The sequence below is a fragment of the Ornithodoros turicata genome, chromosome 1 (assembly GCF_037126465.1).
Source record: "Ornithodoros turicata isolate Travis chromosome 1, ASM3712646v1, whole genome shotgun sequence".
In the NCBI taxonomy this organism is placed as follows: domain Eukaryota; kingdom Metazoa; phylum Arthropoda; class Arachnida; order Ixodida; family Argasidae; genus Ornithodoros; species Ornithodoros turicata.
The window spans coordinates 129,130,181-129,151,509 of record NC_088201.1 but is presented as its reverse complement, the minus strand read 5'-3'; the positions used below and the strand labels follow the sequence as shown (position 1 = coordinate 129,151,509).

The window sequence follows — 21,329 nt, the reverse complement described above, 5'->3', positions numbered from 1 at the left end:
GGTAGGTTGAGGAACGGGCGCGAGTACGATTCTCAACATGGCGACAGCAGACGACATTGAGATTTGGGCTCCGCGACATAAGAACCGGTGTCGACTGCTTCGCTTCAGTGTGACGCTGTTGACTTTGGTATGGGGACACCTGCGTGGGTTCGTAAAGCATTCACGCCACGAATTAGGGATATTTACCGCACGTTCTGAGAAAGGGTAGCGCTGTTCTCGTGCGCAGCTAGCTCTAAAACGCATAGACACAGGTTTCGACCCTCACATGCAACGATCTGATGTGCGTTGTATGGTTCCGTGCATGTTGCACTGAAGAAAACATCAGGTCGCAAAATCGGCACTGGAAGTTCCCTGCATCATCTATGATGCTACCGAGACAAGCAGCAGCAAAAGCAGACGACCGTAGATTTCAATGCAGACGACAGCTCTGACGTCACTACCCTTACCTACTCCCGTCTGATAGGGGGTAGAGCGAGGGTAGCTACTCTCGAGTAGGCAACCCGCTTTTGGAACGGGGGTTGCGACGTCATCGAGTAGGTTTTGGAACGCGGAGAGTAGCTACTCCCTACTCTCGAGTCGACCCGGGTGAGTTCTGGAACGCAGCCATTACCTCGGTTGTGCTTGAAACTATAGTGAAATACACGACACCACCGACACCACAATATCACTAGACAACGGCAACCTCATCACAACCCTGTACAAAAAGCCAACTGACAAACAACAATACCTTCGCTTCAAGAGTCACCACCCGAGTCACTGTAAGGTTGGAATTCCTCATGGGCAGAGTGTAAGACTACGCAGAATTTGTTCAAACGACACAGATTACGCTGAGAAGCTTGACGAACTCTGCAGTACACTTGCCCAAAGGGACTATCCAGACTCCTTCCTAACCGAATTCCGTCGTAAGGCACTCACACTCGATCAAGACGAGGTTCTGGAAAACCGAAAAAATCCTGACGCGTGCCAAATAAGCTTCATCACAAGATATTCCAACGCACTTCCAAACATCAAAGCCATTCTACAGAAGCACGAGCCCCTCCTCCAAAGCAGTGACCGACTTAGCAATATATTCACAAATCCCATACAGGTGACATACCGACGCGCAAAAAACCTGGCAGACTCCTTGGTCAATGCCAAAATCAGCAAAACAAGCACCCCGTACACGGGAACACGACCCTGCAACCTCCCGCGCTGCAAAACATGCAAGCACGTTCAACACGCTAACTCCATCAAAAGCACTGCGAGCAATTACACCCACCCCGTTAACCACGCATTCACATGCACAAGCTCCAATGTCATAAACTGCATTGAATGCGGCGACTGCTCTATGCAATACATTGGTGAAACCGGCCAACAAATGAACAACCGCCTTACCGGACACAGAACCGACACGTCCAATAAACTCCCCAAAGCAGTCGCCGAACACTTTAACGTTCCTGGTCACAATTTTGACAACATTAAACTATATATTCTAGAAACCGGGTTTAGATCCACACGTGACAGACGTGATAGGGAGTCTTATCTCATATACAAGTTCAACGCTCTTCACCCATCCGGTATCAACAAATCACAAGGCACCCTAGAAACACTTCACAAATAAAATATGCTTTTCCCTTCTACCTCCATTATCATCTGTTATGTTCTGCATGGCCACTGTTTTCTACTTTCTTTATTGCATGCCACAACTTTCCATTACAAATATTAAAATAAAAAAAAACTTTGCTGGTTCTGGAATTTTCCCCTCGTAACCACTAACCTCCTTATCTTTCGCTATGCTTGCCAATTCTTGCCTGTTGTCCCGTTTCGTCCACGTGTTCGCGAACCTTCCATTTTTCTCTAACCGGTCTGTAGCCTAGATCACTACGTTCACATAATCCCCTCCACACTCTAAGAAAGCAGCCATTCACTCCGGCCGTAAAAGCCCGTACGGAACCTTTCTTCCCTCCGGGCTGTTGACCCACAATTCGCATGAACCTTTAAACACGTCACACCTAACCCTTTAAATACCATGCAAATGATGAGGACGGTGCCCAGAAGAAGAACAGTCTCTGTTCGAAATATCGGCGGCTTCTGTCCTGAGGCAACTCCCTTCCTACATTCTACCGGTTCGCTGGATTTCTACCCATCTATATAGTGAAACAATGTATTTTAAGGTGGACCATGTGCTGCACGTGTTTGTTACTCAAAAGGCATAGTCTTGCAACACCTGGAGATTGGAGACGAGATATACCACGGTGTGCTGAATTTAGACATCCGTGTTTCCTACTGTACATGCGATTGAAAAGTCCGTTTTACAGCGACAGTTCTTAGTGTACTGTTTCCCGAGATCGCGGCTACCGCATCGTCCACAGAAGGAAAAAGCGAAAAACCGGCCACGAGGACAATGTTAGTATGCGCTTCTATTAGTGGCGACGACGACAAGGCCAGTGTTAGGAAGGCGTTAGATAAAAAAAAAAAAAAACACTCGTAGTAGTCCTGCTTCAGACGCCATACAGATACCGCGTCCTGCTGACGCACAAGAATGCCAACGGAAGCGCAGAGCTCGCTAATACCCAGATCGTCGTGCAGCCTAGGCCGCAAATAAGACAGTGCGATGTGAGGATCCCAATGGGCGTGCCACCGAAGCTAAGTCAAAACAACATAGACGCGAAGACGCTGCAGTGCGCGCCGCCAAAGCAAAGGCGAGGCGGGCTCACCTTTTGAAACTCAAACTTCCATTTCAAAGCCAGTTTTCTTTTTTTTTTCTTTGCAGTTTAGTGCCCTTTTAATTTCATGAGTTGATACAGTGCAGATAAGATAGCAGACTACAGAGACGTCGGAAGATGGACAAGGTAGGGAACCGACCCCCATAATTTCAGGCTGAGGGGGATTCACACACCTTTAGAGATATATTTCGTGTCTGGTATATTTAGAACCATATTTTTGCAATAACTGTATGTTGCGTCAAGTTTGCTCGCCACAGGTAGTGTCTCGATTTTTTGAAGAAGAAAAGGAGACCTCTCACTTCGCGCGAAGACATTATCTGGTACTTTTGCTACTCTTCTCACAAAAAACATATAAGCCGAAGTTGCAAGTACAAAACATATTCGCAGTGCGTGTAGCATGTGCCTTAGTGTATAAATCCTTTGGTCCTTAGCTTGTTCCCGCACTTTGGCGATGGACTTTCGGCCCCCAGTAAAACGCGAACCCAAATATGGTCTCCATTGTGAACTGTAGGGAATTCTGAATTGAACACTTGGAAGAATGCGGCAATTGTGCCCCGATATTGGAAACGACCGTTGTTTTGGAAGAGGTGCGTGACCCGGTGGGGCCAGTTCTAGCTCTGTTCAAGGAGATTAAGTCCAGTTGCACCTCTGTTAGCGTTGCCCTTGTTCCTCCTTTCCACCCATGAGGAGCTTTGGGAGCATCGGGAGGAGCTTTGTGTCATTAAATGTGTTTGCTGCGCTTGAGAACGTGTTGTGTGTGTTCCTTTTCGCTCCTTGTCTCGAGTATTTCGCCGTTTTCCATTGTGAACCTCGTGTTTCACCGTTTTGGACGACGTTGTTGCTTTGCAACTGAGGAGGATGACTGTGTTATGGTCACTGCGACTGGAGGAGGTTTGCCGTATGTGGCAAAGCACACGTACCCAGACCTATCGATCGTGTAGTGGAGCACATGTACCATCCTGACATCAACGGACGGTCCACTTGGGTACATCACTCGTTCATCCTTCCTCGGCTCATTCTTGAACCCATTCTGAAAGAAACACAAAACACCAAGCGGTGGTTGGATTCTGAAGGCACCACTATGCACTAAAAACATTACATTCACTCACCTCGTGATATATATCAGCATCGCTCAAAGACGCAATGCTCAGACTCTACGCTAAAGTAAACTGTTTCTAATACCCGTGTCATACGGGTTGATTTAGTGTCATTTTCGGGTAGTGCTCGCCAGCTAGCGATTGTCAATTCCATTACGTGCTTGCCACACGGCTTAAGTAAGTGTCACTTATGTCGTGATGGCAATTGCGATAGATAAGAATAAACGGCGGCAATATTTTTAGGCGTGCGTCGCAATACCTTCCTCAGAATCAAGGAAGGGAAACCGAGACAGGGATGAAGAGACGACACAGCAAATTCTCAAACACAATACTTACAATACAGCAAAAACTTTAATGCACATGTGCCCTATATATTCAAAAATCTCCAGAGAGGAGGAACAGGAAGTAAGGATGGCTTACTCACACAATTGCCACGTGCAGCAATCTCAACCGACACCCTCAAGAATGGTGCGAAGGTATGTTGATGACATCATTGTGCTTTTTGATTGTAATGTGGCTTCTACTGTGAGCTTAGTTACCACCCTTACGTCGTTTGCCCTTGAACTTAGTTTCTCTGTTGAACATTCTTAGGGGGGCTAAGGTTTCTTGACTGAACTTTGTTTACCATTACGGGTTTATGTTGGTGTTATGGTAGGAATGATGCCAAGCCTCTTTTACCCCATTGTAGTTCGCATTCCAAAATTGTAAAATCTGGTATTATTTCTTCCCTGTTAAATGATTCTGTCTTCAAAAGCTGCATCCACCATATTAAGTTTAGTTTGCCACGGCAGTGTTCTAGGTTACGTTCTGCGGGGTTCGATGATTGTATTATTTCTTGTAGAGCCATATTGTTATTTCGAAGCCTATTTCACCCCAAACCTTGTTCTGCGATTGATCAGGTTGCCGTTATTCCCTACCAACACACCGTGTCACACAGCATATATGCTGTGGCAAAAAATATTGGTATCAAGATTGTTTTTTCTAATGCCTTTAAACTTAGTAGATTAACGCCTTTCTGTTCTGTTTGCACTGGTTGCCCCATAAAACATCGTTAACCGTTTGTTCCCCGCAATCACTCAGCGGTATACTCCATTCCATTGGAATGTGGTTTTTGTTATGTAGGTCAAATCGGTCGTTGTTTGAATGACCGTCTACAGGAACACTGTTTCAGTAGTAAAAACATGGGTCTTGTATCTAGTGAACTCATCCAGCACCTTCGTGAATGTAACAATTGCAAACCTGTTTTTCATGAAACCAGGGTACTTTGGGTACAGGGAATTCTTGGCGAAGGTTGTTGAGGGAGTCGGTCGAAAGTGCTGCACGTGGCAATTGTGTGAGTAAGCCATCCTTACTTCCTGTTCCTCCTCTCTGGAGATTTTTGAATATATAGGGCACATGTGCATTAAAGTTATTGCTGTGTTTGAGAATTTGTTGTGTCGTCTCTTCATCCCTGTCTCGGGTTCCCTTCCTTGATCATGCACCAGATTGTCAGCGCCTTGTCTCTTCTATCGTTCCTTATAATGTTTTTCTTTGATTTAAGAACACTTCCTGTTAAACTTCTTCCAACATGAAACGCATTGCCCGTCTCAAATATGTGCCACAACAAAAATGGCCGCCGCCAGATCGCCCAGACCAGGAGCCCTCGCTTTTTCTCAGTATTTTTACCTGTGTCACAAGGCCTGCCGTCGAGGCTACACACTTTGTCAGCCGAAGAGAAGTGAAATGAGTTTGGGGGAACTCACTAAATCGTTATTGCACATTCTGCCGAGTGTCATTCGTGTGACAGCACACGAATGACACTAACAACAACAACTTTATTTTCGGCCTTGGAGAGTGGGGAGTTTCATCGCAACAGGCGATACTCTACCCCAGTGCTTGGTGGAATGGGGGGAATAAAATAACGTGCCCCTTTACAATAACGATCGAAGTCCGATGGTGTCCAGAAATGTCAGAAGACCTTTGAGCGCAGAGCGTTGCTGGGCTGGATTGGGCCAGGGACCAAGCAATTTCGGTAGGGAGAAAGGGCGAGAGTCCAGCTGACGAAGAGACTCGGAGAGTGTGGTTCGGGAAGGTTCGTAGTGAGGGCAATGAAGAAGAATGTGCTCCAGATCCTCAAGAGCACCACAGTGGCAGCAGGTGGGAGAACCAATTTGTCTCAAGCGGTAACGCCACTGAGCTGTAAAGGCCACATCGAGGCGCATGCGGTGGATTAATGCAACATCCTGACGAGATGTGTTTCGTGGCATGCGGAAAGCGAGCGTGGGATCAACTCTGTTCAACATAGAGGGGGGAAGAATGTCGGTTGTCCGTTGGCGGGAAGCCAGGGGTGTCACTAGACGTCGCAGAATTGAACGGCGGTCTCCTCTGAGCAGAACAATACGGGTCCGGTTCCGAGACGAGAGTGCTGCTTCTGCGGCGCTGTCGGCCTGCTCGTTCCCCACGACCCCACAATGGGCTGGAACCCACTGGAGAACTAGCCTGTGGCCTGCGGCGTAGATAGTGTGGTAAGCCATTAACACGTCTGTGACTAGGGGTGCGGATGGGCCTCGTATGCCGGAAGTTTCAATTGCTTGAAGTGCAGATTTAGAGTCTGTGAAGACTGCCCATTCCCGGGGTGGAAAATCAGCGATGTGTTGTAGAAAGAAAAGGATGGCATAGAGTTCCGCAGCTGTGGAGGAGGTTGGATGTGAAAGGCGTCTTCCGTGCACGACGCCTTCGGATGGAATGACGAAGGCTGAGGCGGACTTGTTGTTTCGGGATGCGCCATCAGTATATGCTGCCGTAAACGTAGAAAACTTCTCGTCTACCAGAGCATGAAAATGGGCTCGGAGGACTTGAGGGGGGACCTGATCTCTTCTTTGCAGAAGGTTTGGGAGGCGTACAAAAGTGGGCGGTACCGGTAGAGACCAGGGGGCTTCCGGCGGTACTCGCTGAAAATGACAATTAGTCCGTCTGACAAGACTATTAGCCTCGACTGCCTATGAAAAAATACAACGATTCCGAATATACGTTCCGACGCTGAAACACAGTGAGTGTATGTTCCGTTAGTCTGACGAGGCCACTTGATAAGTCGTCGGAAAGCGGAGCATAGTGCATAGCGTGCTCTAAAGGCAATGCATGGGTGCGGGGTGTGATTCGCGCTGCCTATGGCTTTTTCGACGAGAGCCATATTTCAAGGAATATAATATAGCCAAGCTTCTTTTTTTTTTCTTCTTTTTTCGGTGCAACATGTTTTTCAGCTCCAACACTTTGACGTAGTTTGGCTATTCTGAACTGCGGTCTGTCACGCCACATACCTAAACAATTGAAACGGTTTCGGTATTCAGAAAGCCCACAATGAATTCTCCTCAAAATGCGCCATCATTCTCCCAATGTGGTATCGCTTAGAAACGTTTACGGAACACAGATCTTTCCAAATTTTTTATCTAAACGGCCTCCTGTTAGATATCCAGAATATCTCGAATAAGAAACAGGTGACCGGTAATTCTCTCCACCTCCCTGTAATTGTGCCTGCCCTTGTTTGTTGCTAGGGTGTCGCTCCCATAGAGAATTGCGACACGCCGGTGTTCCGTAAGCTTTTGTCCCCAAGCTGTATTTTGTCACACGGACAAAAAGGAATTCTTTCCGAGACACATATGGACGCAGCCATGTTTGGTGGCGGAGATATTCGCCACTAGGCACTGTCAGAGACGGTTATAGAGGGAGTTTGGCCATTAGGCGGAGTCTAACTTAAACCGCGTTATGCGACGTCACGGCTGAACGGACTCCCGTTCCGCGCTCTATTGTAGTCCATTCGTCAACCTGTCGCCGACGCATTGTTGATGCAAAGCGTTGGTCACGATGCAAGGGGAAAGACACGTGCGTACCGTGTCCTTCGGGACCCCTTCGTCCTTGAATCCTTTCAGTTTGGTAACTAAGACCCCATTTCACAGGAGCCCGTGAGTCATAAGCCGGCGACCCTGGTAGATTACATTGAGCGCGACAAAGTACATGTCGACCATCCCGTGAAGTGCATCAAGATGGCGCCTACCTGATAGCTGGTAAGCGGATTTGGCTTGGATGCAGGACTTTTGGGCGGTGCAACACCGACTGTGACGTCAAAACAGGCTCCGCCTGTGAAGCGGCAAAAGATCAAAAGATGGCCAAGCTCTCTCTATATAAACGGTTATGGACACTGTGACGCGTACGCGCCTCCGTACTTGCTTGTAGGTTACGGGTGCAGGTTTTCATGGCTTCATGTCTCTGTTCTTGAAGGTAACGAAAAGCGATACTGGGTGGCCCAGTGCTAAGCAAAAGCACTGTGACAAGTGCAAACTCACCGGTAACCCAGGCTGAGTGTGAAATTAGGATTGCCATTCGACATTTCTGTTTTGTGAGCTCGAAAAGTGTCGATCAACTTGCGTCTCATCCATTTTCATAGTGTTCGGAATTTTTGCAATTCTCCAGGGTTCCACATATTTTTTTGAGACAAAAATGGCCCCCTATTATTTGCCTACCCCAAATTCTCTAAAAGAGAGTTGCCTCAGGATCAAAGGGATGCTCTCCTGCATTCCTTCTAGCTCATCATCCGCAAGGATGAGTAATCACATTTACAATGCTTTCGTCGTCCGCTGCAGAGCGTCCAGTAATTCACTCTGGTAAGGAGTTGCACAACCTACGGTCACATAATTTTTAACGGCCCAGTTCTTATTGCACAGGCTGAAGGAAATCAAGACTGCCACAGTGAGAGTAAGAAGTCCACTGTTCTCGAGGTTGGTCTGCACTATCTCATCAAGTAAGTGGGGTAGTTTCATTTGCCGGCCTTGTGGGGCTCTTCTTGTACACATGATCTCACACAAATTTTCTGCATTGTTATAGCTATAGCCTCGGTACCTGCAAAGAAGATACAGTTGCGACGCTGCAGCAGAACTTTGATAAAAAGCACTGCCCACATTTTAAGAAACCTGTTATCGTTTACTGCAACTAGGTCGTGACGTCATGGATTCACAGTCTACTTAAGCACTTGCACAACGGCTGGACTTAGCAGTCTTGTGGGGCTCTTCTTCTCACCCAAATTTCTGCATTGTTATAGGTGTGCAATTTAAGCCGTGTCCTTATTTTTCTTTTTTCGTTTGCGCACCCACGAGACTGCCTTGTAAAAGTGAACATATTCTACTTCCTACGTTGCTGTGAGTCCGAGTCACGTTGCATAAATATGTCTGTCGTTGACAAAGAATTATGCTACTCGTGCATGCAGAGCATTGGGAAGGATACATTTGTAACCCGCTGCACTAGCTGTTTAAACTACTATCATTATAGCATCATTGTATCATTGTATCAAGTGTTCGAACTTGACGAAAACTGCATTGAAAGCGCTTACTGAGTGCAGCGCAGCGAATGTATTTGTACTACGTGTCAGGCTTGCGGAAAACATATGTCAAAATTTCAACAACGCAAGCCTTACCTTGCCAACCTTCTGTTCGAAATACGACAGAATGGGGCTAAAGTGGATCTCGCTCTCGAAAAAATCGACTCCTTAGAAAAAGATTCCAAGATCTCTCAACTAAATATGGCACACTAGTTGCTCAGGTTGCGAACAATGAAGCGGAGATCAAAAGTTTCGATGAACGACTTGTCGAAAGAACAGAGCTTCTAAAAAGCAAACAGACTGAAATACAATCCTTGAGTACTGCCTTGAATGACCTTGAGCACTACACCCGTCGCTCTAACATTGAAATTCGCGGTATGTCGTTTTCTCCTGACGAAGATATCATGCAGGTCTTAAACACAACTGCAACAGATATTGGGGTTCCTCATTTATCTGCTTCTGACATTGAGGCAGTTCACCGTCTCCCTACTAAGGTTGCGACTACGAAACCACTTATCCTGGGGCTCGATCATGAACTTTTCGCTATTCTCAAACTCCGCCCACATTTAGCGAGGTTATCGGGTCCTCGTAAAGCGCGTTGCGTTAAATTTCTTCATAACGTGCGCTATCCGTAACGCGGGTCCTCCCATCGCCTCCAGCCGTCAAAAATGGCTCTGGTCGCGAGAGTAGTAGCGTCCGGCGAATCGCTGCCGCCGTTGCCTTTGTTTACGTTTGTGTTATGTTCCAAACAAAATGGCACGCGTCAATAAGTTATGGAGTTATTGCTCGGTGGCTATAGCTATACCTTTAGAAGACCACGAAATAGTTTCACGAGACCAAATGAATCTTTGTGCAGGGAGAGTGATGGTGGCCTTGCACCGCAGAGTTGAATAAACCTGTTTGCGAATGAATGTGCTGCGCTTCGCTGTGCTGCGGATATGTCAACTGCCGGTGTCAATACGGGCAAAATGTGGTGTGCAGCGGTGATGTGCGTCATCACATGTATGTCTTCGTTGCTGGTAGTGAGGACATACTTTGTAATTATGATGACTGGATACTGTGGTAATCGTGTATGGTGGTGTGACGAAGTGGTCTGCGATTGCGTACACCGTAAAAAATTTCACCGTAAAAAAAAAACGGGCAAATGTAAGGAAAGTTGGCTGCCAAACATTGGCCATTTTTTTACGGTGGCTCCGTATAAGTTTTGCCCGTGAAAAATACTGCATTGTGGTCATTAAAAAAACTGCATTGGCCAGTAGTTTTAACTGACATATGCCGTGTACCCTTATCGTGCTGTGCCCATCCCTGGAGTCCCTCTTTTTTTTTTTTTTTTCTACATATAGTCGTAGCAATGAGAGCAGTTTAAGTAATGACCATGCATAACACATTGTGATGTTTGTCACATTGGGATTTATTTTCTATGTACATAGTGATAAAGATGCGGTCATCACCTCTGGCATCAAAACCCTGCAAAGAGAAAGGAAACTGTTAGAGGGAGCAGGACAATTGACACGCAGTTTTAGTCACCGTTTATTTTTTCAAAGGACGAACATTTGAAGGAACCATCCGTCAGTCAGCTCTGGCATTAAAACACTGCAAAGAGAAAGGAAACTGTTACAGGGACCAGGGCAACTGACATGCAGTTATACTCACCGTTTATTTTTTCAAAGGAAGAACATTCGAAGGAACCATGTGCACCCATCAGTCAGCTCTGGCATCAAAACACTGCAAAGAGAAAGGACATTATACTAACCGTTTTATTTTTTCAAAGGAATAACATATGAAGGTGCACACAAAACGCGGAGACGGCACGGAACTTCTTCTGGCAGCGTTCATAAGGACACCTGATCATGACCCTCTCGTTATGTGCAGCTTCATATGTGACACTATCTCTATATTCGTAGTGAAGTGACGCGAGCACGAATGGACGTGACATACTTTCGTGGTTTCGAAGAGCAAATCGATTCGAGGCGACCGTCCTGCGTGTTCTTTTAACATCCCAAAATGTGACATCTGAGTGTTGCATAGTTCGCCGCCGTGTACACACATAATGCATGACAGCACGGTATTCTGCTCGCTTCATGTACATGTCTACAGGGGTCAACGTAGCCCATCAGAGTGTTAAAAACACAAGGGCACCTTCCGCAACGATATGTTACAATAAGAGCGCCTTGATCACCCTACGAGCCAGGATGCATGACACACAGAGATGTGAAACTAGGGAGACGCCTCATAGCAAACGCGAGCCACGATTTACTGGTGTCCCATAAGTTCAACAAAGAGAAGGCATACGGTGCACCACACTCAAATCGCAAAGAACAGGATGTGCGAACAGAAATGTGCTTACCTGGCTACGTGCATTCACGAGATTTAAAACGACCACTTAGTCCTCCTTCCTCAACGATCGTACGCGCACGATGTTCGGCGTCCGGTGCATGATGATGGCGCCACCGGTTTACGTAGCTTTCGCAGTATTTGTGATTACGGTAACACGCCGTCGTCAGATACTATTAAACGCCCGTAGAAATCACAGTATTTTTTTACAGTGTTGGGGTTCCGAATAGCCCGCTGCCCGGTGTGCTCTCGCTATTTGCTGATGTGCTGATGTCTGTAAATCTCAAAGCGCATGCAGTCACTGGTAAACATAATCACCTTTCTGTTTGTGTAATGTTTGAACCCACTGCAGTTATGGTGTTTCATCGACGAACTACGAGCGACATAGGCTCGTCAATGGGTGCAAAGCTGTCGTCTGCTTCGTACACCTGTACTAACATGTTTATGTTTCATCTGAAAGTTCAGGATAATAAATGTGGTGACAAGTCTTTTGTGTGGGAGAGCCAATATTAACTGCCTGCAACACATTAAAATTTGCAAGCGTTCCTTTATGTCCGGATCTGTGGGGTATCTGTTGTCTGCTTTGGTATTCCTTCATTGCAGACGACTGAACGTGCATCTGCAAATCTGTCGTTGTCGATCCACTCGTCATTTGTTCTAACTCGTCCGCAGCGATTTTGTGTAATGGGGAGTCGAGCGAGGGGTCCGAAAACATCCCGAGAACAATATGAAATATTGCTTACTCATATGGAAAAAAAAATGCCCTTCTACTCGACAATAAACTGACGCCAAATTTTACTCTACAAATAAGGGGGGAGCATTGGAAGATTTTGTGTGAAAAATTAAATACAGCAGGCCCTGCAGAAACAGCAGATAAATGGAAAAAAGTAAGTATTAAGGGTGTCTGGTAATTTCTCTACAGGTGTGTATGCAACAAGACTAACAAATTGTATCTCAGGTCTGGTCAGACTGGGGGTATAAAGTGAAAGAGAAAGCGGGTGGCAGTAGAAGAGACCTGCAGCGAACTGGAAGGGAAGAAAAGTCTGCTCCTAAGATGGCTCCTCTGGAGAACAGGCTAGCTGCCCTTATTGGGATCCACGCAGTAAGTGGTGACCCACTCATTCAGGACAGTCAGGTAAGAAACACTAAAATCTCTATACTTTTGTGCTTAGTTCACTTCTACGGTTGAACATTAGAACATTTTGTAATGCAGGAGATGTAGTTTCATTTTATTTTGTCTCTTGCGACGTAAAACCCCGATTATTCTTCTTCTTTCACTGTTCTACCTGGCCCATCGCAGGCACATTTGGTGGCACCAACCCTGCAGAGTGAGGCTGCAAGTGGACCTGCAACTGCAGCGGAGTCCCCTCAGAATGGAGCAGAGGACAGCACAGAAGAGACGGAAAGGACAGTTGGTTCATCACTTCCCATGCCTCGTTTCCGCGCATTCTTGCCTACAATGGGTCCCAGAACACGACGAGGTAGGATATCAATTTCACGGTCCATGTATTACTCATTACTATATCACACTTGAGTGTCTGAGGGTTTAAAACAACAGTAGACTGTCATTAGTTCAAACTCTGATACCTCAATGTGGCTGACCTAGAGCACATACGACAGCAGTTCCTGATGAACAAATATGTTCCTATTACATTATTCATTTTTTATCACACTGTTTCATCACTCTCTCATGATTTGAGCTTCTGTTAATTCAGACAGTGAAAGGAAAAAAAATGCTGGTTCCCAGGGGATTGAATTAAGGATAGCCCAGTATATATGCTTAAGACTGGTACCTACTCATTCCGTATTACCACTCATCAGATAAAAAAAAAAAACGTGTTACATTCGTTCTGTAACGGCTGAAATCATGCTTTGTCATTAAAACATGTTATATTTATAAGATACCTGTGTTATATTACAGCTCTGCAGCAAACTTTGGTCAGACAACATAATTTCAAATGTCCTACACTGACTCTGCTATCATTCATTTCCATTGTGCCAAGCTCGCAGATCTGTGCGCGGTAGACCTTAACAGGCACAGTAATGTTTAGTCTCTCAGTTATCATTATCGGCACTCTAACATACACTTTCTTCCTTCAAGTGCGTCCACCGTCTGCGGGGCCTTCAGCTCATGATGAGCTGGTGAACCTCATGGAAGAAATGAGGGACCAGCAGCAGGAGAACCTGGCAGTGCTGCACCAGATTGCAGGGGCATTAAGAGACATTTCAGGTAGTCTGTCTGTTATTGCCTCTGCCTTTTTGGAACAAGACATAGGCGATGCACAAGCATTGACAATATATGCTGCTTTGGTGGGGCTATAATGGAGTGCTCTAAAGCCCAGAAGGCACCGAAACCTTTACTTTAGCACCCCAAAACAGCTCTCAGTAAACATTCTTGCACGTGCATGTGCCATGTTGAACATCTCTTCTTGAAGAGACTGTCGTTCGCCAAGAATTGGAGTGAGAAGCCATGGTTCAAGCGAGTACCCATTGTCACCTGAAATCACACATAATCATTCATTTTACTTATATTTTTCAGGTACCCATGAACAACTGAAGAACCTCACTAAGGATAGCACACATGACAATGGGCACCATGTCGGCATACTTGTGTATGGACATTATCAATGCTTTACTATGTATTTTTACCGCTTGCTTGCCATATTTATTGCTTTCTTGTGTACACTAACGTCAGTATATTATCTGGCATTATTAATTAGGCCTTAAATTTTTGGCACTAAAACCATGGGGTGACTAAAACAAATGGGGTTGCATTTAGGCCTTCAATACACTAAAACAGCGAAAATGGGCATTAAAATCTGGTAAGCTTTTCGCATTTGTTGGTGTTTCAGAATGGTCCATCTAGGAAAACTTTTTCGTTTCAAGGCTGCGGTACCATACAACGTTTCATTTTGGTCCATGAATACTAGGATAGCATTGGGTAGTACGTTTAGTTATCAGCCATCAAAGATCTTGAGAGCAAAAGAAAAGCCAAATATTTTCATGACATATACACGAGCCCTTCTAGGAAATTGGGGTACTGAAGGATACCGATAGCAAAAAAAAGAAAAAAGAAAATACACAAACACATACAAATGAAGAGCAAGATGTAGTGCACACAATGTGTACACACACATATAGGGTGTTTTCATATGACGTCAAACGAACGCATTTGACCGCTATGGTGGTGGTCACTTTTTCGGCGCAGCTGCCGGGGTTACCTAGCATTTGCTCGGAAACAAAGCCTGGGATGTAGTTTTGAAATCCGGTCGCGTCTGTACCCATCTTTTTATCCCGAAGACACTTGGTCATTGTCGTTGTCACATTATCTTTTATGAAACCTATGGTTGTTGCATTGAAAAAAATAGCTGAGTTTGGTATCTTTGAATGCCGCTAGCACGAAAAGTGACCAAAAGTGGGAGGAGCTTACGAGCATGCCACGTCACTGCCACGTCACAATGTGACGTAGGTGAAATTCCCTATATGGCTTCATCTTGCACTATGATGTTTCTATCAATAATTTTACTGTCTGCCGATTGATGACTCAGCCAGCCGCCTTGGCCAGTTGGGATATGACCTCCCATGAAAAGGTCACGAAGAAGGGAATGCCTCCAAATAAAAGAGTCATGCGAGCTCCCAGGATACCTTGCGTTCACATTGAGTATGAACAGCTCTGTATCACATACCTTAGAACAGAAAGAAATTGTACTTATTGTGGCCAAAAACAGAATCAGTAATATTGTGGTTCTGATTTTCTTGAGGAGCGGAGAATGTACCACCACTGCATAAATCTATGAAAATATATCGTGCAGTTGAAAAGCAGTAGGCTAATCGTCTCCTTCATAATTTCTCAAGGGCCTTCCTTATCCCCTGTTTGAACTCTTTAACACGTTTGGAAAACTAATCTAACACAACTATAAAATTGGGACTGAAGATACATGCCATCTGCACATTCAAGAAGTGGTACCCCTTCTTGTTGACATAGACACGTTCTCTGTAGGTTGGCTCTGACTGCCAATTATGGCAACGTGCGTGCAGTCTATGGCTCCTATGCAGACTGGCATCCCCGATACTGAGGCGAAGCCCATCTTCAGGTGCGTCAGTTCCTCCGCGGACCGCGGGAAACTACAATAACGCGTCAGCAGGAGGTCACATATCGCCTTAATGGCACTGCTGATGCAGTCACTGACACAAGATTGTGCAACAGAAATAGTGAGCTCCTGTCAGACACATCTTTGATAGCTCCCTGCTGCGTAGAAACGCAGTGCGGTCAGCACCTGCAAAACATAATTACAGCACATTTTACTGACTGTGACGATCTTAGAAGAACCAAATAGGCCCTTACGTACCTTAGCTTCCACAGAAAGCGCTGTTCTCCTCGCAGTCCTCGGACTGAGAATGTCGCGCAGCTCATCACACAGCGCATGTTCGGCGTTTTTCGGAAGACGGAACAAGTCCCGAAATTGTTCTTCGTCGTATGCGAAAGCATCCTCGCGCGAGCGAAAAACTCGCTCCCGTCTGAAGCTTCTAGCAACAAGAGCAGCTGCGATCACACTAACGGCGTCAGCCATATTTGCTTTACCACATAACGCGAGCCCCCGACGGTTTGCGTTAAAATATAACTATCTCCGGTGAAATATCGCGCGCGCGCTACGAGACGGCGGAGCTTCATTGTGTTTCAGTGACGTTCCGTGGCGTGGCGCCGCGGCAATTTCAAATAATAGCTATAACGATCGCTATGCGCAGTTCTAGACCGGGGTCCTGATACGTTTTAAGGAGCGACAGCGGAGGGACGCTTGGCTAAAAAATTCAAATAAACTAAAGAGAAGCGCTGGAGATGACCATGTTAAATATACGTTCACCTGCGAGAATCTAACTGCAGTTAACAAGTTGCTGCTTAGACAAACGCGCCTTTTTGCAAAAGAGAAACAGTTTGCCTATGTATGGGTGCGTAATGGACGGATCTTTGTTAGGCGTCATGAAGGTGCTGAAGCTAATCATATTACCCGTATTAGTGACCTGCATCTGCTGTAGGTCTGGCTGTTAGAGCTGAGCTTTTTCCTCTTTTTTTTCGTTGGCAGGTGATTTTTTAAATTATTATTATTGTTGGCCATGAACTGTATTACGTTAAGTGATTTGGCAGAAATTGTAAATCCAATATTCTCTGCTGTTCATTTGAATATTAGAAGCATAAAGATGCATTTTGACGATCTTACTGTGCTGATTTCTCAAATTCTGAAGTGTGGTACATCGTTTGTTGCTTTATCTGAAACGTGGTTATGTGATATGAATGACTCTCACTACACAATAGACGGGTATGTTCCTGAATTTTCACACAGGCACAACGACCGCCATGGTGGAGTTGGCTTATACAGGGTGTCCCAGAAAACGTGTCATTGAATTATAATAAAAAAACTACACCACCTAGAGTCATGCGGTCAACGGCATTTGTTCTTACTGGGTTTTTGCCACCTCTTCATATGAATGTCGCGTAACGTAAGTTTAATTATGTAAATTTTTGCGAACTGAACTCGGAAATTTGCCTAGTAAATGTCACTTTTTTATCCCACCAATGTGAAGAGCGTGTCTAATTTACTCAAATTAATGATAATTGACAGGGATATTCAGGAGCTATCCCGTCGGGAAAAATAGCCGAACATCATGCTCTACGGAGGTCGCACAGAATAGCGCACGATGAATTTTTCAGCGCAATCTTCGTCAGTCCGACGAAAGGAGGTTGGAAACCCAGCCCACCCCGGCATCGCAAAAAGAGATAACGCAGGCATGGCTTATCACGTCCGATTTTCGCTGGGATAATGCTTTCCCTCTCCCAATTTTAGGAACACTACTTTTTCTACTATCACTCTTTGGGCTGGCTTCGGAACCTCCTTTCGTCGCACTGCGAGCGATTGCGCTCAAAAAGACATCGTGCGTTATGGTCCGGTGTTCCGAAAAGCATGATATTCGGCTATTTTTTCCGATGGGATAGCTCGTGAATATCACTGTCAATTATCATGAATTGGAGTGAATTCGGCACGCTCTTCATATTGGTGGGGTAAAAAAGTGACCTTCCCTTGGCAAATTTCTGAGTTTAGTTCGCAAATATTTGCATAATTAAACTTGGGGTACATGACATTAACTTTACAAGGTGGCAAAAAACCTAATAAGAACAAATGCCGTTGACCGCATGATTCTAGGTGGCGTAGTTTTTTAATTATAATTCAATGACACGTTTTCTGGGACACCCTGTATGTAACGGATGTTGTAGCATAGAGAGTTCGGCCAGATATCTCTCTAAGTACTTTGTGAGTGCATTTTCATTGAAATTCTAGACAGTACACGCATGTTATCCCATGGTGGAATACAGATATCAGCGTTTCCTTCTCGTCCTTTACTTATTGGTGTTGTATATAGATCGCCGCGCAATTCTGTTACGCACTTTTTAAATGAGCTGGATGGGGTACTGTTCACATGCTGGTCTAGGTATAACCCAGTCATACTTGGAGACTTAAACATTGATTTGATGAGCAGCAGTCCTACCTCAAAAACATAATGAAATTTGTAGTAACTATGGTTTTCAACAAATAGTAGGTCATCCTACAAGATTTGGTGGCACCGATAAAAACACCCTTATTGACCATATTATTACAAATCTAAACGAAGAATTCTTAACACAAGGTGTGGCTGCTTGCGACATCAGTGACCACGAGCTCATTTATGTGACGTGTAATACGACTCCGGTCAGCCATTTGGAGACTTCCTTTCGATCGTTCTTGAATTTTGCTCAGGTTGAGCGATATCTATCTTCACAGGCGTATTCGTTTGCTGGTTGTTCTAGTGCCCAAGAGAAATTTAGCCAATTTTTGAGTATTTCGCAATCCATTATTACAAAATCAACTCGTCAGACACCTGTTACAAAACGAAATACTCCAAAGAAATATAGCCTCCTCAAACCAATAAAACACAAAAATAATCTGTACAAAAATTGCCGCTCTCATTCAACAAACTTTGACTTGCTTACATGATATAAGCGATACAATAATTTGCTTCGAAATCTTCTAGATGTTGCAAAGAAACAGTATTTTGATCAGTCCATTGCTAACTGTAATGGTGACCCAAAAAAGTTATGGAATGTGATTAAAAGTGCCTTAAATAAAAATACTAGATCTAGCTATTATTTATCTAGATATTACTTATTATTATCTAGATATTACTTATTTAACCACCAGCTCTAACTAACGACCAAAGACAGATATGTACAGAATTTATTGATTATTCTAGCAACATATCTGATCAGGTAGATTATATCCCGCCATGTGGTGATCTTCCGATTCTATTACCTCAGTCTTTTTCCTCCCCATTTTTCTTCAACCAACATGTGCAGAAAAAGTTGAGAGCGTAATTCAGAATCTTAAGTTGAAACACTCAAGAGCTCCAGACAACATTCCTGTAACGTTCTTAAAACAGTTTAAGTCCTATTTATTAGATGTGCTGGCCGGTGTTACCGATGACATTTTTACTGAAGGAATTTTTCCCCAAGAGCTGAAGGTCGCCAAGGTTGTCCCAGTGCATAAGAAGGGCGATTAGCTTTTTGGTATCTAACTACAGGCCGATAGCGTCACTTTCACCTTTGAGTAAAATAATATACTCCTCTTACGGAGGCTTACAGATTATTTTGACAAACACAACCTTTTATCTGAATCTCAGTTTGGTTTTCGAAGGGGCAGATCTACTGAAATAGCATTAAGTAATGTTCTTGAGAAAATTAAAAGGGGCATCGATTCTAAGATACTTACTATGGGCATTTTTATAGATTTAATGAAAGCTTTCGATCTAATTGACCACAAACTGTTGCTGCTAAAACTTGAAAGATACGGGATAAGAGGAGTACCATTGCGCCTGCTCCAAAGTTGCTTGATGGAAGAAAGCAGTATGTCAGCATGCATTGGAGAAATTCCGATCAGATTTGGCTAAGTGCAAAGTAGGTGTGCCGCAAGGGTCAATCTTGGGTCCATTCCTGTTTTTATCAATGACTTGCCTAAGTTCTTAGCCAAAGACTGCACATTGTACGCTGACGACACCAACATATTCGTACAAGGCAGCACACCTGAGAGCTTGTTTCATGAAGCTAATCTTGTCATTAGCAAATTATTGATCTGGCTGTCGCAGAATAGGTTAGATCAAAATTATACTAAATCAAACTATGTTGTGTTTCACCCTAGCCAACAGCCTTTAGATATAAGTCACTTAACTGTTTGCTTTTCATCAATTGCACTTAAGAGGGTGAAGTCTGTTAAATTCTTAGGTGTCACGCTGGATGAACACCTCAGTTGGCACGACCATGTATCGAATATTAGACGCAAATTACTACCAGGGCTCCATGCCCTGGCTAAAACGAAACGTCTTCTTCCGATCAATGCTCTTCTTAAACTGTACTATGCACTGATACACTAACATATCAGCTCTGGTCTAGAAGTGTATGGGCTCACTTATCGTACTACACTTCATCCGCTTTTAATCCTACAAAAGCGTGCTCTACGCACAGTACTAAATATTCAACCATATACGTCAATCACTTTTGCATTTTCACTATTATCAATCACGGACATATTTTCTCTGACTACGTACAAGGTTAGCCTCTTTATCCATCGTCTTATTTATAACTCTAATGTTCCTCGTTTTATCCACTTAACACGCTTTAGTTCGATATATTCCCTTAGAAGAGACGATATGTATTTTAGGATATCGTTGCCTCGCACAAACTATGGTAAACAAACAGGAGCTAACTTTTATTGGATCTAAGATATGGAATTCGTTGCCGGTGGAGTCAAGGAAGTTAAAAAACCCAATTTTATTCAAATAGCAATTGAAATTCCTTTGTATGTCACGTTTTTAATGTTGCTGAGCACTTCCACCTTTTTTTTTATTTCCTTGGTATAATTGAGCATATGTTTGGTATTTATCTATATTCTTTCTCTTTTACCCCTCTGCTTTTTTTTGATATTTTGATAAAGCTGTTAAATTATTCTCACAAGACGTGCTATTGTATGTTATCAGTGTTTTGGAACCATGTATTTGGGAGTGCATCACAGGCGTGCCCTCGCAGTCCCACATTTAACCTCGCGTGCTTGGTATGTATAATAAAATATTTTGATGGATGGGTTGGTTGATTCTCCTAAGACCGAATAGACCTGTAGCACAAGATTTCCCTCTTAGAACATATAAACGCCTAAAGTAAAGTATTGGAGTATGACGGTCTCAATGTGTACCGCAAAAACTCTGCACATTTCTGGTCTTTCTTTCTATAGAACCTCCGATTTTGCATCAATGTAGTATTAGTATTACTCGTGTAATATACATGAGTAAGAAAAACATGGAATTATTTATTATCTATTGGTATTGGTATATATTGGTGTCATGGAATTATCTATTGGTATTATAACCCTGGTATGAGTATTACTGCCCACCCGTGTCTACGGTACGGTCTATCGTGATCTTCAGAAATCGAACCCACCCCACTTCGCGTGTGCTCCCGTTTGGTATTTAAAATTGAGAAGACAATGTACCTCAGTAATATTACGTCTAATAAACCGGGAATAAGCAGATGGCACGTAAGCTTCTTTTTTTCTCGTCACAAGCACAAGAAAGCACGTACATCGTTTTACATACATCTTAAAATTGGATACGAATAAAAGCTATATACCTGATAGATAACGTGAACACCTTCCGTGCCCCGGGCCTGTGCGATAAGATGCATCTGCTGGTATGTGAATTCCGAGACTGAGGATACTTCGTAAGACATGCTGACGCACACTACGTCTCTTCAAGGAGAATGATGTGGGTGAA

At 44.3% G+C, this 21,329-nt stretch overlaps 1 protein-coding gene across 1 annotated transcript in view; it reads right to left on the bottom strand.

The window, feature by feature from the left end:
- LOC135368912 (uncharacterized) overlaps positions 1–21,329 on the bottom strand; it is a 129,737-nt gene extending 108,408 nt beyond the window's left edge. The window contains exons 1-2 of the mRNA XM_064602470.1: positions 21,187–21,329; positions 3,626–3,735 (exon numbers count right to left, since the gene is read on the bottom strand). Of these exons, the coding sequence (XP_064458540.1) occupies positions 3,626–3,735; positions 21,187–21,285 (209 nt within the window). The 5' untranslated portion in view covers positions 21,286–21,329. The remainder of the gene's footprint in view (positions 1–3,625; positions 3,736–21,186) is intronic.